Source organism: Xiphophorus hellerii, chromosome 15 (genome assembly GCF_003331165.1).
Source record: "Xiphophorus hellerii strain 12219 chromosome 15, Xiphophorus_hellerii-4.1, whole genome shotgun sequence".
Taxonomy (NCBI): Eukaryota; Metazoa; Chordata; class Actinopteri; order Cyprinodontiformes; family Poeciliidae; genus Xiphophorus; species Xiphophorus hellerii.
Window position 1 is genome coordinate 463237 of NC_045686.1, and position 11577 is coordinate 474813.

The 11577-nt window shown below is 42.2% G+C and overlaps 2 protein-coding genes across 3 annotated transcripts; both read left to right on the top strand.

Moving 5' to 3' along the window:
• Positions 1-4364, top strand: LOC116734004 (C-type natriuretic peptide 2-like). Of its 2 annotated transcripts, none has more exons than XM_032585075.1 (3): positions 1-155; positions 3852-3974; positions 4055-4364. In XM_032585075.1, the coding sequence occupies exons 2-3, from the start codon at positions 3882-3884 to the stop codon at positions 4355-4357; spliced, it is 396 nt and encodes a 131-aa protein (XP_032440966.1). In that variant the 5' UTR covers positions 1-155; positions 3852-3881; the 3' UTR covers positions 4358-4364. The 2 variants fall into 2 exon arrangements, with proteins under 2 accessions (XP_032440966.1, XP_032440967.1); XM_032585076.1 differs by having other exon boundaries at positions 3882-3974.
• A 1280-nt stretch (positions 4365-5644) lies between these two features.
• On the top strand, positions 5645-11372 carry LOC116734005 (stress-associated endoplasmic reticulum protein 1-like). Its single transcript, XM_032585077.1, has 3 exons — positions 5645-5923; positions 6906-6981; positions 10418-11372. Exons 1-3 carry the CDS (start codon positions 5840-5842, stop codon positions 10456-10458), a joined length of 201 nt encoding a protein of 66 aa, XP_032440968.1. The 5' UTR covers positions 5645-5839; the 3' UTR covers positions 10459-11372.
• The last annotated feature ends 205 nt before the right edge of the window (positions 11373-11577 follow it).

Consider the following 11577-nt stretch of genomic DNA (forward strand, 5'->3'; position numbering starts at 1 on the left):
GTCTCAGGACCGACCAGAACCAGGACCAGAACCAGAACCAGAACCACGACCAGAACCTGAACCGGGACCAGGACCAGGACCAGAACCAGAACCAGGACCAGGATCTGCTTCGTTTGGACCCGACCTCCAGCAGAACCTTCTGGACCGCTGCTGGAGTAAGTTCTGCAGCTTTCAGGTTCAAAGTTCTGAAATTAAAAATGAAAATTGTAACAATAATAAAATCTGATCCAGTTTTGTGATTTAATGATAAAAATAGAGAAAAAAAGAATAAATAATTGAATTATAATAAATAATTTTACTTTGTAATAAACAATAACTGATATAATTGGGGCCTGCCATGCAAAGCAATGGCAGGAACCTATTACTATTGTCGGAGAGAAGCGTCTCTTTAATATTCTTCTTCTTTATTTTTCTTCCGTCACCGTTAATGCGGCTCATACCGCTGGGTGCACACCTACAAATGAGGTATCAAAACGTGCAGAAAATTCACGCCATTGGAGCTATTATTTTTGGTGGGATTTGGGGTTAACGTGGCGACATAATTCGCAAAAAACTACGAAAAAAAACCCATTATAAGTCAATGGGAAAAATCCTGGAAATACCCTATTTTTGAGGATTTTCTGTGTCGTCACAAATTCACCTAGAAATGCCATTCAAATTTCATTTTGTAGATACGTCTGTGATCTCTTCGAAAGTGAAGACGGCTCGTCGATACCAGTTACGGTTTGTCCACAATTTGTCTCTAAGCGACCCAAAGTTTCTCATTTTTCCTAAAGTTAGAGTGCGTCTCTGGCTGCTTAGAGTGAGAGATCAAGACAACTTTTTCAGCCCAAATCATTTTGAAATCGCCATCACGCCCACAAATATCGCACGATTAGTATCAAAATCGGTCCTGACATTGATACGCCTGTCTGCTCCGGTAAAATGTTTTCGAAATTTATCTAGACCGTACGGTTTTCTGTCACGGTGCTTCAGAGCAAAGTCATGCGACAGGATTTTCGAGGCTCTCAGGCTCTTTCACTAACACTTCACACCTTGGTGTGAAACTTATTTAACATAGCAACGGAACTCAAGAGGCTATTGGCTGCTGGTTTGGACTACAAATACGCATCATTGTAGTTCTAACTGTCCTCAGTTGAAACAGATCAGGACTGAGAACTGGCCTTTAGAACTACTTGCTGCTATGGGCTGTATATAACTGATTTAACTCAGTAACTGTTACACATGGGATTAGTTTGGAACTTTAAAATTAAGCATATTGAAAATTTCAAAATAAAAGCCCTGAATATTTTTACATGACGTAATTGCTCTTTTTGGCTTTATTTGACTTTTCCATCCAAAGCACTGTTACACATGGGATTAGTTTGGAACTTTAAAATTAAGCATACTGAAAATTTCAAAATAAAAGCCTTGAATATTTTACATGACGTAATTGCTCTTTTTGGCCGTATATGACTTTTTCATCCAAAGCAATGTTACACATGGGATTAGTTCGGAACTTTAAAATGGAGCATAATAATAATTTCAAAATAAAAGCCTTGAATATTTTTACATCAGGTAATTGCTGTTTTTGGCTTTATGTGACTTTTTCATCCAAAGCACTGTTACACGTGGTATTAGTTTGGCCCTCTGAAATGAAGCATACTGAAAATTTCAAAATAAAAGCCTTGAATATTTTTACATCATGTAATTGCTTTTTTTGGCCGTATATGACTTTTTCATGCAAAGCACTGTTACACATGGGATTAGTTCGGAACTTTAAAATGGAGCATAATAATAGATTCAAAATAAAAGCCTTGAATATTTTTACATCATGTAATTGCTCTTTTTGGCTTTATTTGACTTTTTCATCCAAAGCACTGTTACACATGGTATTAGTTTGGCCCTTTGAAATGAAGCATACAGAAAATTTCAAAATAAAAGCCTTGAATATTTTTTACATGAAGTAATTGCTCTTTTTGGCTTTATTTGACTTTTTCATCCAGAGCACTGTTACACGTGGTATTAGTTCGGAACTTTGAAATGAAGCATACTGAAAATTTCAAAATAAAAGCCTTGAATATTTTTACATTACGTAATTGCTCTTTTTGGCTTTATTTGACTTTTTCATCCAAAGCACTGTTACACATGGTATTAGTTTGGCCCTTTGAAATGAAGCATACTGAAAATTTCAAAATAAAAGCCTTGAATATTTTTACATCATGTAATTGCTCTTTTTGGCTTTATTTGACTTTTTCATCCAAAGCACTGTTACACATGGTATTAGTTTGGCCCTTTGAAATGAAGCATACTGAAAATTTCAAAATAAAAGCCTTGAATAGTTTTACATCATGTAATTGCTCTTTTTGGCTTTATTTGACTTTTTCATCCAAAGCACTGTTACACATGGTATTAGCTTGGCCCTTTGAAATGAAGCATACTTGAAAATTTCAAAATAAAAGCCTTGAATAGTTTTACATCAGGTAATTGCTGTTTTTGGCTTTATTTGACTTTTTCATCCAAAGCACTGTTACACATGGTATTAGTTTGGCCCTTTAAAATTAAGCATACTGAAAATGTCAAAATAAAAGCCTTGAATATTTTTACATCAGGTAATTGCTGTTTTTGGCTTTATATGACTTTTTCATCCAAAGCACTCTTACACGTGGAATTAGTTCAGAACTTTAAAATGAAGCATACTGAAAATTTCAAAATAAAAGCCTTGAATATTTTTACATGACGTAATTGCTCTTTTTGGCTTTATTTGACTTTTTCATCCAAAGCACTCTTACATGTGGTATTAGTTCAGAACTTTAAAATGAAGCATACTGAAAATTTCAAAATAAAAGCCTTAAATATTTTTACATCAGCTACTTGTGTTTTGAGCATTATATAACTATTTTATCCCAAGGACTATTACGCATGGGATTAGTTTGGCCCTTTAAAATGAAGTTTAACAAAACTTCCAAAATAAAAGCCTTGACAACATTTTAAATCGTACTGAATGGTGCACGTCCGCCTTACTTAACGTTCTTGCGGTTCTCCGCGTGCCACTGATTACGTTGCGGCGTTCTTAAGCGTCGATGCCAATTTGTAGCGTGACGACGCCGGGCCCGAACCCCACGGGCGCGCCTTGGCAGGCCCCTGCTAAATTTCTTCCGAAATTTTCTAGTTGGGTTTATTATGTAATAATAGTTATTACTACTAATAAATACATTATAATAATTTAACTGTTGATCCTGTAATAATGTGGATGAAAACTGATTTACTTCAATAGTTTAGTAATTTCTAAATAATAGTCATTACTACAAATGAACAAATAATTATTGATAATACATAATTAGTTTAATAATAAATAATTTTACCTGTTAAATCTTTGTTAATGAGGATGGACTATTGCACTAAACCTTTAATATTTTTCATCAGTAAAACTAAATATTTTCTGGCTCGACTATTAAAATATGAATTCAGGATCATTTTGGATCATTAAAGATTCTCATCCTCTTCCAGGAAATATTAATTAGTTTCAAACTGATTCTGAAAATATAATTTAATCTGAAGCGTTTTCCTGAGCGGGACAGGTGGGGGGCTGACAGGAAGTAGACGAGCATCACTTCCTGTTGAAGCTCTCAGTGAAACTGGAGCCATGTTTAAACACTGATGAAGTTTTTCTTAATATTAATGTTAAACTCCAGAACTGGTTCCTGTGTTTTACATCTTTGATTCTGAATATTTGTGACATATTTAAAAACCCATTTTTACATTTATTATGAATTTAAAAATGTTTATTTTAAATTCATAATAAAATCTCATCTTGTTTCTATTTTTGCTAACAAACATTGAAAAATATTTCTGATGATTTTATTTTTCAGGTTGTAATTTATTTTTGTCTGTAAATAAAGATGGCCGCCGCCTCCTCCGCTCCGGTGGGCCTCCTGCTCCTGCTCCTGGTTTCCGTGGAAACGAGGCCTTCACCTCAGCACAACGAGCAGCAGGTGTGTCCTTCATACTGTGGCTCTGCCAGCTGATTGGTCGGTCAGGTCATGTGACTGATGTTACCTGCGTGTTCGTCCAGGTGTTTCTCTCTCTGTTCGGCTCTCGCCTCGCCTCCCTCATCGAGGCCACGCCCCCGCCTGATGACATCACAGAGGGCTCCGCCTCCTCGCCAACCTCCCCGCCTCTGATGCTGGCCCTGAGTCGCCACGGTAACGTGAGCGGATTGGCTGGCAGACAGGAAGTGGTGCCCCGGCTCTTCCTGGACTTCCTGCGGCGGCGGGCGAAGACGAGGAGGCGAAGCCACAAGGCCACGGCAGGAGGAAGAGGATGCTTCGGGATGAAGCTGGACCGCATCGGCTCCATCAGCGGCCTGGGCTGCTAGGGACGGTTACCATGGAAACACCGCTGCTTCTCGCAACTGAAGATGACCCTGCATGACCTCTGACCTCCAGGCGGAGATTTCATGCTGGACGATACTAACCAGAGCCGGCTGAGCTCAGGATGATGCTAATGCTAGTGACCTTTGACCTGCCGGCTGCCTGCAGAGATGTGTGTGACCTGTAGGTGTGTGTAGGTGTGTGTGTGTGACTTGTAGGTGTGAGTGTGTGACCTGTAGGTGTGTGTGTGTGTGACCTGTAGGTGTGTGTAGGTGTGTGTTAGCGCTGACGAAGAATTAAACTGAACCTGATTTCCACTTTCTGCCTCTTTCCTCATGATACCATCAGTTCTGTTCGGTTCTGTTCGGTTCTGTGACATCAGTCCCTCCTGCACTAAATCAGCCCCACAGCATCATGCTGCCACCACCATACCTCACAGCTAGGATGTTCAAGCTTCCCCTCTGCTCATTATGTCCCAGCCTGTGGTCTCATCAGAGAACAGGAAGGTTTGGTTTCTTCCTTCCAGCCTGAGGAAATCAGATGAACTGAAGTTAATCCAGACTGATTGGTTTAGTTTGGTTTAATCTCACAGTAAACATCTAATATGCATTTAAAATCAAACTGATCTGATTAATAAAATAGTTTTTTATCATCATTCTGACATAAATGTGAATAATTGTAATTATAATCAGAGAAGCTGGAAAACAGAAAGAGAGAAATTATCTAGTTTTACTCCCATAATCACAACATTCATACTTTCAGTTAGTACCATATTATATCAATCTAATTATCGGAAAATTCACTAAATAACTAGTTATTAATCACACTGATTTAATTTCATGATGCATTCAGTCCAAAACCAGAACCAGTTTCTGGGTCAGCTGCTGAAAAAACGATTCTAACCCAGACCTGTGGAAAGGTTCTGATCCAGCTGTAGTATCAGAACCATGATGCCTTCATGGTTTACCAGACCAACCATGATGCCTTCCTGGTTCTGGATGGCTCATCCAGTCCTGGTTTGACCTCCATCTGAAGGGTCCAAGATGATTTCAGCTCAGTTTAGACTCTTTCTGTTGACTAAATTAGGTCCAAATGGGTTGATAATAGATATTTAAATTAAGGTCTAAGTTTGAAAGGAATTCTTCCAACATGACTGAATGTTCGTGTCTTAGTTTTTGTATAAAGTTTATTTCATTCCGGTGAAATGAAATGAACGCAGTTCCTCTCCTGCCACCAGGGGGCAGCAGAGACCCTGCGGCGCTCCGACCAGTGTCACGTGACCGGGTCAGTTCCTCGGAGTTCAGTTAGCACCAGCTAACAGCTAGCGCCGATTCCTCGGAGGTTACTTACGGAGGGGAACCAGACCCGAGCCGAGCCGTTCACCACTCCCGCCCCACAGCCTCCAGCCTGCGCTGCTGCTCTCTCTGACCAGGTTCTGACCCGGTTCCGACCCGCTCCTGTCCGGCTCCGGTAGTTACGGTGGGAACATGTCTGCAGTTCAGCGGATGAAGGTGGCCAACGAGCGGCACAGCAAGACGATCACACAGCGGGGACACGTCCAGAAAACCTCGGTGGGTTCCGACATGGAGTAATTACTGATATTATACTGGACCTGGCTGGACATGGAGCGGAAACACCTCCGTATCTGGTGCGTGGCTCCGCTCTGCCAATCAGCGGGGTTACAGCAGGAAGTGACCAGACTCCTCTCACAACCTTTAGGATTTTAGATGCTCTACCTCTTTAATCAGAATCATAAACTGTAAAAAACGGATTTAAACTGATAATCTTAGTGGAACGGGTCCTAGGTTCGGTTCGGCTTACAGTTCGGGGTTCGGATCTTTGTCTGTCGGAGCTAATTTAAATATTACATAACTGCAGCAGGTTGCTGGGAGCCACCGCCCCCTGCATGGTGGATTTCTAGGAAGTTTGTTGATGTTCAGATGTTCTGGGTCCAGTGACCCGGTCAGGAGGAAAGCTCCTCAGTGAGCCCACAGCACCACTCCACCACCTCCATGTTCCTCCTGCAGCTGTCTGAGCTGATGGTGGTCGGGTCATGGTCCAGTTTGAAGCTCTGGTCCCGGTAACATGAATAAACTCCATCTGATTAGTTCGGATTAGCATATGAATATTAATGAGTAATTTTCCTCTGGGCTGTGGGAAGGATGCTAGCTTAGCTCGAGGCGTTTGATTCCATCAGCTGGTTTGTGGCTGACAGGAAGTGAAGCTGCTGAGTTTTATTGCAGCATCAGAGCTGCAGGAGAACCTGATGATATTGGTGATTATTGGTAACAATAATGAATCCAACCCGGGCCCCGGGGCCCGACTGGTTCCTCATCACCTGGAAGCAAGTTGGCAACTGCCTGGATGTACCGTCTGTAGATGGTTCTCCTCTGGAAATGGTTCAGGTCAGGTTTGAGCCAGGTGGTTCCAGGTGGAATCAGGTGATACCTGGTGATACTAGGTGGAACCGGGTGGTACTTGTGGTACCGGGCCTCAGCAGGAAGTGGAGCGTTGCGTCTCTGCGGTTCTCATGCTGCCTGCTTTGCGTTGCAGAGGCCGGTGAACGAGGACAAGTCTCCGGTGGGTCCCTGGCTGCTGGCGCTCTTCGTCTTCGTGGTTTGTGGATCAGGTGAGTTTCCTCTGCAGAACCATGACCTTTGGTGACCTGGTGAGGCGGGTCAGCATGATAGCATGGCTTATCAAGAAGCTCCACCTGACCTGATTGGGCCGTTTGTGGATACTGGCTGGTTCTGGTTCTGTTTAATCTGAGCTTGGACCAGGGTGGGACGGACCTGTTCTGGTGTTTCTCCTCTGGTGGTCGGTCCAAACCCAACTGCACCCTGAGGAATCGTGTTCTGGGGCCTCATGAATAAAGCAGCGTGTGCACAAAAAATCTGCGCCGCCATATTTTACGCACAAATCGGCATGTATAAAATTATCAAAGTTTGTGTAAATATACAAACACTTTTTTCCCCGGCGTGAAAATCTACAGCAGCAACACAAAGTTTTTCTGTAAACAAGAACAAACTGCAAAACCTCAAAACTCACCAAATCCACTGAAATCTGATTCAGTTATTTAGACCAGGAAGCATCAAACCCGATGATTTTAATGATTTTAATATTTTATTGTTTAAACTAAACAATGAAACTGAACCACATTTATCCTCAGACAATAAGCTAACACACACACACACACACAATAAAGAAAATAAAAATAAAAGTATGTGAAAACCTCACTAGAATGTAAATAGAACTTTTCCTCAGTTTGTGTCTCATAAAGATGAAACTCATCGGTCATTCGGTGAACCGAAGCAAATGAAATGCATCTATGGGTCATTTCATTCTGACTGAAATTGGATCAGCAGGTTAAATCCAACCTGCTGATTAAAAATAATCAACAGGTTTGATTATTGAAGGTGATCAGGTGTGGAGACAATCCCAGGTATATCAGTAGCTGCATCAAGGTGAGCTGCTACCTGAGGAGCTTTGGCTCTGATGGAGAACATGGAGCCATTGATCAGAGATCAGATTGATCTGCTGGTTTCTGAGCGTTTAGATTCATCCAGACTGATCATCCTGGAGCTCTGAGCAGAACTTAAAGCAGGTACCGGTACCGGTCCAGCTGCAGCCGCCCGCTTTCTGAATGCTCCTTATGGACATAAAGCATCTAGTATTTACAATGATCGTCCACATTCCCACTCAGAGACTCTCTGCCTGTCTGTCTGTCTTTAAATCCGGCTGAACGCTCTGCTGCTCTAACAGCCATTTACAGGATCTCTTTATTTTTCATTTCTTTAATTTTGATTTTTTTTTCTTTAAAATCTATTTTTATTTTTGTGAGGTGACATTATTTGTCCTTTTAAATAAAATATATAACTAGGCCTGTCACGATAGCAAATTTTGCTCAACGATTAATTGTCTCAAAAATTATTGCGATAAACGATAATATTGTTTGAAGACCTTTTTACACTGATTTAATGGAAATGACGTAATAATGATGCAATTTCCTGCCAAAGATAGATACACTTTATTTTCAAAAGAACATTTAACACTGGAACTGATAAACAAAATAAACAAAACAACCAAAAACAAAAATAAAATGGATTCTCAGTCTCTATTAATAAAAAATGTACTTGAATAAAAACTAAACAACATAAAGCCAAAGTGGAAATAAATAATTCATTCAACCTAAAGAGTGCAGATTATGAAGTCTGTATATTATATTGCCCTTCAGTAATAATTAGATTTAAATAGAGAAGATGGGAACATCGTCTACCTGATGCAATAGTTCACACTACATGATTTTTTGCTCCTATTTTTCCCCTTACAACAATCTTAGACCTTTGGTCTTTCTAAGATTGTGTGGTGTGTTACGGTAGATCGTCGTTGCCGCTCCGATCTAAATCAGGGTTTTTCCCGACTGGGATCTCAACGCAGCCTGTTGAATGTGACAGGCAGCCAATCAGAAAGCAGGATTCTCCTCCCTGCTTTCTGAGGGGAAATTACGAGGGGAATCCCAAACAGCTGACACGGCGCAACCCGAAGTCCAGCGGACATTGGAGATGATATGTGGAAACAACATTAATGTTTATTCAACATGCAAAGAATATAGAAATGACCAGGGGAGGAGTTGGAGCGAAATTGCTACCGCAGTTGATAAACCCGGTAACTTTTCAGCTGTTCTTCATTAACGTGATGTAAATAGGTTATAATGATTTTCATTCAGTCAGGACTTTACGCTGACACTAGCCACATGCATTGCAGGTAGATTGTAGTAAAGCATTGATTAATGCCTGGTTTTAAAATTAGTTCACTGAACTTGTAGCCATTATTTTGTGCCCATTGTTGGACACCACACGGCAGGAACGAACCCGATGGAACCGTTATACCTAGGATTTCTGTCGGCTAATGTGTGGGTCTGTCAGGTTTTGAAAATGGGCCGACAATCGGCCGACAGCTCTAAGATCGTGTAGTGTGCGCTGGGCTTTACACTAAGGAAATGAGGTCAGAGGTCAGTGGAGAGAACCGGAGTTCAGCCCTTTTTCATTTAGTGTCATCAACAGAAAGAGAAAAAGGCCGGAAGAGACGATAATGCCGATAATTAAAATGACGTCGATAGTTTTAATTTATCGTACGATTAATTGATTTATCGTTTATCGTGACAGGCCTATATATAATTATTATTATTATAATAAATGCTTATTCTCCTACAAACAAGGTCGTTGCCATGGTTACTGCTTCACCTGGCGGCAGACTTCCGGGTATTTATACTAATTTACATTAATATGTATTTATGGAGGCGACAGGCGGAGCAGCAGCTGCTCTGTTTCCTGTAAATCAGGATGAATAAAGGAAACCTGCGCATGGATTATGCATCTGATTTTTTCCGTACGCCAAGGTTTAGTGTGAAAACGGCAAACTGTTTGATGCATGAGGCCCCTGGTTCCTGGTTACAAGCTAACCGGAGCGGAGATTCTGATGGGTCGTGTCCGGTCCTGACGGGTTCTGACAAGTTTTGATGGGTTCGGTCCTGATAGGTTCTGGTTCTGAGCTTCCCTCATGGTCCTCCTTTGTGGTGTCACCATGGCTGATCGGCTGTAGAGATCTGGATTGGACCGGACCGGACCAAACAGAACTCTACCAGAACCTGCAGCGAGCAGAAACCATCAGAACCTCCCACTGATTTCCTCTCAGGTTCTGGATTTGGTTCTGGATGCGCTAAAGTTCTGCAGAACTCCCAGGGCCAGTTAGACCAGTAGAACCTTTGTCTACTGGGCCGTTGCCGTGGTTACGGCCCGTTGCCGTGGTTACGGCCCGTTATCTCCACTCAGGAGGCAGAAACCTCTGCAGAGAAACAGGAAGTAAAAAATCTCACAGTCACTTATCTTCACACTGAGACAGGAAGTAGAACAGGAAGCTGCTCTTCCTCTTCCTCACCGCCTCCAGTATCTGGACCAGAACCTTCATCAGGGCCAGACTCCCTGCTTCTGCTCTCCTCCTCCTCCTCTTCCTCTTGTTTTTCTTCCTCCTCCTCCTGCTAACATCCACCTCTCTGTGTCTTTCAGCCATCTTCCAGATCATCCAGAGCATCCGACAGGGCATGTGATGACCTCTGACCCCAGAGCCAAGCCTGCCTTCATCACCCCGCCCTACACACACACACACACACACACACACACACACACGGGCGTTTCTGGCTTTGTGGGGATTGTAAATTATTGGTCTCCATGAACCTGAACTCTGAAATCTGGCCTGGACACTGGGTCACTGAAGACGTGTCCCCACCGTGAAGAAGTAATCCAGCTGTGGACACACGTCCTCAGAATAAGGACGTGTGTCCACAGCTGTCCTGCTGATGTGTCCTTGTATCTCTGTCTTCATGTTGCTGAGTTAGAGCCCTGGTCCCTACAGAGGCAGAAAGACCAGAACACACACACACACACGTTCCTGTGGAGTTACACTCATTTCTCTTCCTTCTGTTACTACAGAACATTGTTTTTTTATCATTATTATTATTATTTTCTGCACTGCTGCTGGTGATGAACTGATGGAGTTGCTGGTATCTGATGAAGTCTTAACTGTTTTCCTTCCAGTCGTCCAGCCGCCTGCTGCTGATTTAGAGGGAGGTTCTGTTGTTTCTGAACCCGGTGAAGCTTTGATTGGTCCTTCAGAGTTCAGAGTCACCGTCAGTAATAATTATTTAAAAATATTTATGAAGAGTCTGCAGTCGGCCCGTCCCTGAAAGCCATAACGCTGATGTTTCAGCAGAGGATCAGAAAAACGGGGCCAGTTGTTTACTGCTCTGTTAAGCTGTGACCGTTAACTCTTCCTCTGTATTTCACAATAAAAGCGCAGCATGCTCTGTCCTCTGGTATAATGTGACTTAACCATAACAGAAGCTGATTGCAGGGTGAGTCGGTTTCCGTGGGGATAAGCAGGATTTCTCTTTAATGCTCTGGAAACAGCAGCTTTAGCTCCGCCTCCATCTCTGATCTGCAGGAAGTGAATTTTACTGTAAAACTGATGACAACAAGCTCCCTGCTGCAGCTGTTTATGTCTCCCCCTGCTGGACGATTTCTCCACTTTTATACAAAATAAAACCTCTGATATTTTTCTCTATGTGCCTCTGAGTCTCGTCTTTCATTCATTATGCTGCTTAGATCAGCGGTTGGAGTTCAGTCCGGTCCGACGGCAGGTTCCGGTCAGGATCAGGGTGAAGGAGATG

What these genes read in the sequence shown, in the direction of transcription:
- LOC116734004 (XM_032585075.1), top strand. Translation starts at nt 3,882, where the DNA reads ATGGCCGCCGCCTCCTCCGCTCCGGTGGGCCTCCTGCTCCTGCTCCTG. An exon ending in CTCAGCACAACGAGCAGCAG is followed by an intron (nt 3,975 to 4,054) that starts GTGTGTCCTTCA and finishes GTGTTCGTCCAG; the next exon opens with GTGTTTCTCTCTCTGTTCGG.
- LOC116734005 (XM_032585077.1), top strand. Translation starts at nt 5,840, where the DNA reads ATGTCTGCAGTTCAGCGGATGAAGGTGGCCAACGAGCGGCACAGCAAG. An exon ending in GACACGTCCAGAAAACCTCG is followed by an intron (nt 5,924 to 6,905) that starts GTGGGTTCCGAC and finishes TTTGCGTTGCAG; the next exon opens with AGGCCGGTGAACGAGGACAA. An exon ending in CTTCGTGGTTTGTGGATCAG is followed by an intron (nt 6,982 to 10,417) that starts GTGAGTTTCCTC and finishes TGTGTCTTTCAG; the next exon opens with CCATCTTCCAGATCATCCAG.